The sequence below is a fragment of the Quercus lobata genome, chromosome 7 (assembly GCF_001633185.2).
Source record: "Quercus lobata isolate SW786 chromosome 7, ValleyOak3.0 Primary Assembly, whole genome shotgun sequence".
Taxonomy (NCBI): domain Eukaryota; kingdom Viridiplantae; phylum Streptophyta; class Magnoliopsida; order Fagales; family Fagaceae; genus Quercus; species Quercus lobata.
The window spans coordinates 9,704,512-9,706,998 of record NC_044910.1 but is presented as its reverse complement, the minus strand read 5'-3'; the positions used below and the strand labels follow the sequence as shown (position 1 = coordinate 9,706,998).

The window sequence follows — 2,487 nt, the reverse complement described above, 5'->3', positions numbered from 1 at the left end:
TCTTGTTTTAGGGGTCATAAAATAGGATGGTTGATACATAAAGAGGTGTGTATGAGACAGATAACCTAATGTAATATGATGCCCTTCAATTATATTTCAGCATATACAATCATACATTAGTACTCAAAAAAAGAATAGTAAATATCTTCTGGTATCTAAATCAGATTCTTTAAACTGAGCTAAATTGAAATTTTTTGAATTTCTCAAAAATTTAATCAGTAAGAAGCAAAAACATAAATATTGAATAGAAAGAAGAAGACTCACCAACTGCACAAATGCTTATTCCCTTTTTTTTTTTTTTTTTTTTTTTTTTAAATTTTTATTGTCTTCTTTGACTGGATCAATCTAATAAAATTGTCCCTTAGACCTTAAAAAAAAAAAATTTACTTCAAGTCCTCAGCCTGCAAACACAAAGAAAGGCTATTACATTAAAAGTAAAGAGCCAGGAGAACATATAAATGCCTATAAATGAAAAACAGCAGGTGAGCATAACAGAAAAGAATATATCAAAATAGTGATGAAAACAAGATTGGGTACTAGAAAAAATTGGTAGTTTTGAGACTGCAAAGTTTGAATAAAATGAAATTAAAGGTGCAACCATGAGTTCTAGGCAAGCTTCTTAAGCAGAAATGTAGTAAAAACATGTCCATGTCCAACTACCAAAAAACCAATTCATGCATAAGATGTCTCACTACGTAGAAGCATTGTTGCACAGTTATTTAAATATTTATCATGTAAATGCAAGAACATAATATACGACTCACAAGTCTCTTTGCTTTTTTTTTTTTTTTTTTTTTTTTTTTTTGAGCAGAAACGATAGTAGACTTTATTGATGTATATCACTTTGTACAATGGGGAAGAGAAAAGAGGGGCATTCTTCTAACCAAACAATGACCTTCTCTTTCTCTTTTGCAGCATTAGCTAAAGCTAGTGCAGCTCGATTACATCTCAAAGGGATACCAGAAAAAGAAATAAAATTGAAACTATCCTTAATAATGGCAATATCTTCCAAAATCCACACCACCTCTAGAGAGCATATTCGATCAGAGTTCAGCAAGTCCACCAATTCTGCAAAATTACACTCCACGTCCACATTGGAAAAACTTGTACTTTGACAGAATAGTAAAGCTTTCCTCACCACACAAGCGGCAGTACACAGTGGGTTCAATTCCTTCACACCTTTATCACAAGCAGCCGCTAACACTTCTCCAATATTATTTTGGATAATGAGTCCAATACCCACTGAATATGACTGTTTTGATTGGGAAAAAGCCACATTAAGTTTATAAATACCATCTGACTAGGGGGAATCCACCTTGCTGCCTTCAAACTACCGTCCTGCATGTTTTTCTGCTGTACTTCTACATACTCCATTCTGTATAGGTCAGCCCAGTTCCATAGCCCATGATAACAAGGAGCCTTGTTGTTAAAAACAACTCTGTTCCTGCATGTCCAAATCATCCAACAAGCTATACACAATGTATCAAAGACAGCAGCAGATAATTTCTGAATGGCAGCATTCATTGCATCCATGAACTTCATCTTTGGATAGAGCCTATACTCATTCAATAGAGGAGATTGCAGCCAAACGGCTTGAGCAAATGAACACTCCAAAAAAAGATGATCGCAAGTTTCAGCTTCCTCATAACAAAGCACACAAGAGAAAGAATGCAGCACCTTCTTGTCAAATAGCTTCGTACGAGTCGGTAAACTGTCATTACATGCTCTCCAGATGAATGTTTTGATCTTGGGAGGAACCTGAGCAGACCAAATGCCATTCCAGAATGAGTGAAGCCAAGCTGGGTTGGATGATGAAGCTTCATTACCAGTGGACTTTCTTTCAATCTCCATTTGTTAAAAATATGCACTTCTGACAGAGAACGCCCCAGATCTTTTTCTAGTCCAAACTAGAGAATCCTCGGGTCTTCGCGGGCTAAGAGGAATGGCTTTTATGAGTAGGGCTTCAAAAGGATAGAATATAGTATCAATGAGCATCGTTTTCCATCTAGGTTGGAATGATGAAAATTCCATAAGATCTGCAACTCTTGCTTCAGGTGGTAAAATAGTCCGAGGAGAAAGGACTTTTTGATTGGTATCAGATGGCAGCCACCTGTCAGCCCAAATGTTGATCAACAAACCATTACCAACCCTCAAACGACTTCCTTGTTTGATAAGTTCTCGCCCATGAGTAATGCTTCTCCAAGCCTAGGAGGAGTGACTCGGAATAGTAGCTTCAAGAAAGGAGATATTAGGAAAATACTTGGCTTTGTAAATCTTGTAGAGCAAAGAATCTTGATTGTGAAGGAGCCGCCAGCATTTTTTAGCTAGTAAAGCTAAATTAAAACATTTAATATCCCGAAACCCCAAACCTCCATCCTTTTTTGCTAGACACATGTGCTTCCAACTCAGCCAGTGTATTTTTGTTTCCTCATTTTTCTACCCCCACCAAAACTTCCCCATCATGGAATTGATGTCATCACATAGCCC

General features: G+C 36.7%; 1 protein-coding gene across 1 annotated transcript; it reads right to left on the bottom strand.

Moving 5' to 3' along the window:
- Positions 1-383: 383 nt before the first annotated feature.
- LOC115951542 lies at positions 384-1,851 on the bottom strand. The gene is made up of 3 exons (XM_031068724.1): positions 1,294-1,851; positions 896-1,252; positions 384-401 (listed from the first exon to the last, which is right to left on the bottom strand). Exons 1-3 carry the CDS (start codon positions 1,849-1,851, stop codon positions 384-386), a joined length of 933 nt encoding a protein of 310 aa, XP_030924584.1.
- Positions 1,852-2,487: the final 636 nt, after the last annotated feature.

Excerpts from the sequence above, each read along its gene's own strand:
- LOC115951542 (XM_031068724.1), bottom strand. The coding sequence starts at position 1,851 with ATGGAGATTGAAAGAAAGTCCACTGGTAATGAAGCTTCATCATCCAAC. Across the intron at positions 1,253-1,293 it reads GGATTCCCCCTAGTCAGATG|TCATATTCAGTGGGTATTGG; the intron begins GTATTTATAAAC and ends CAATCAAAACAG.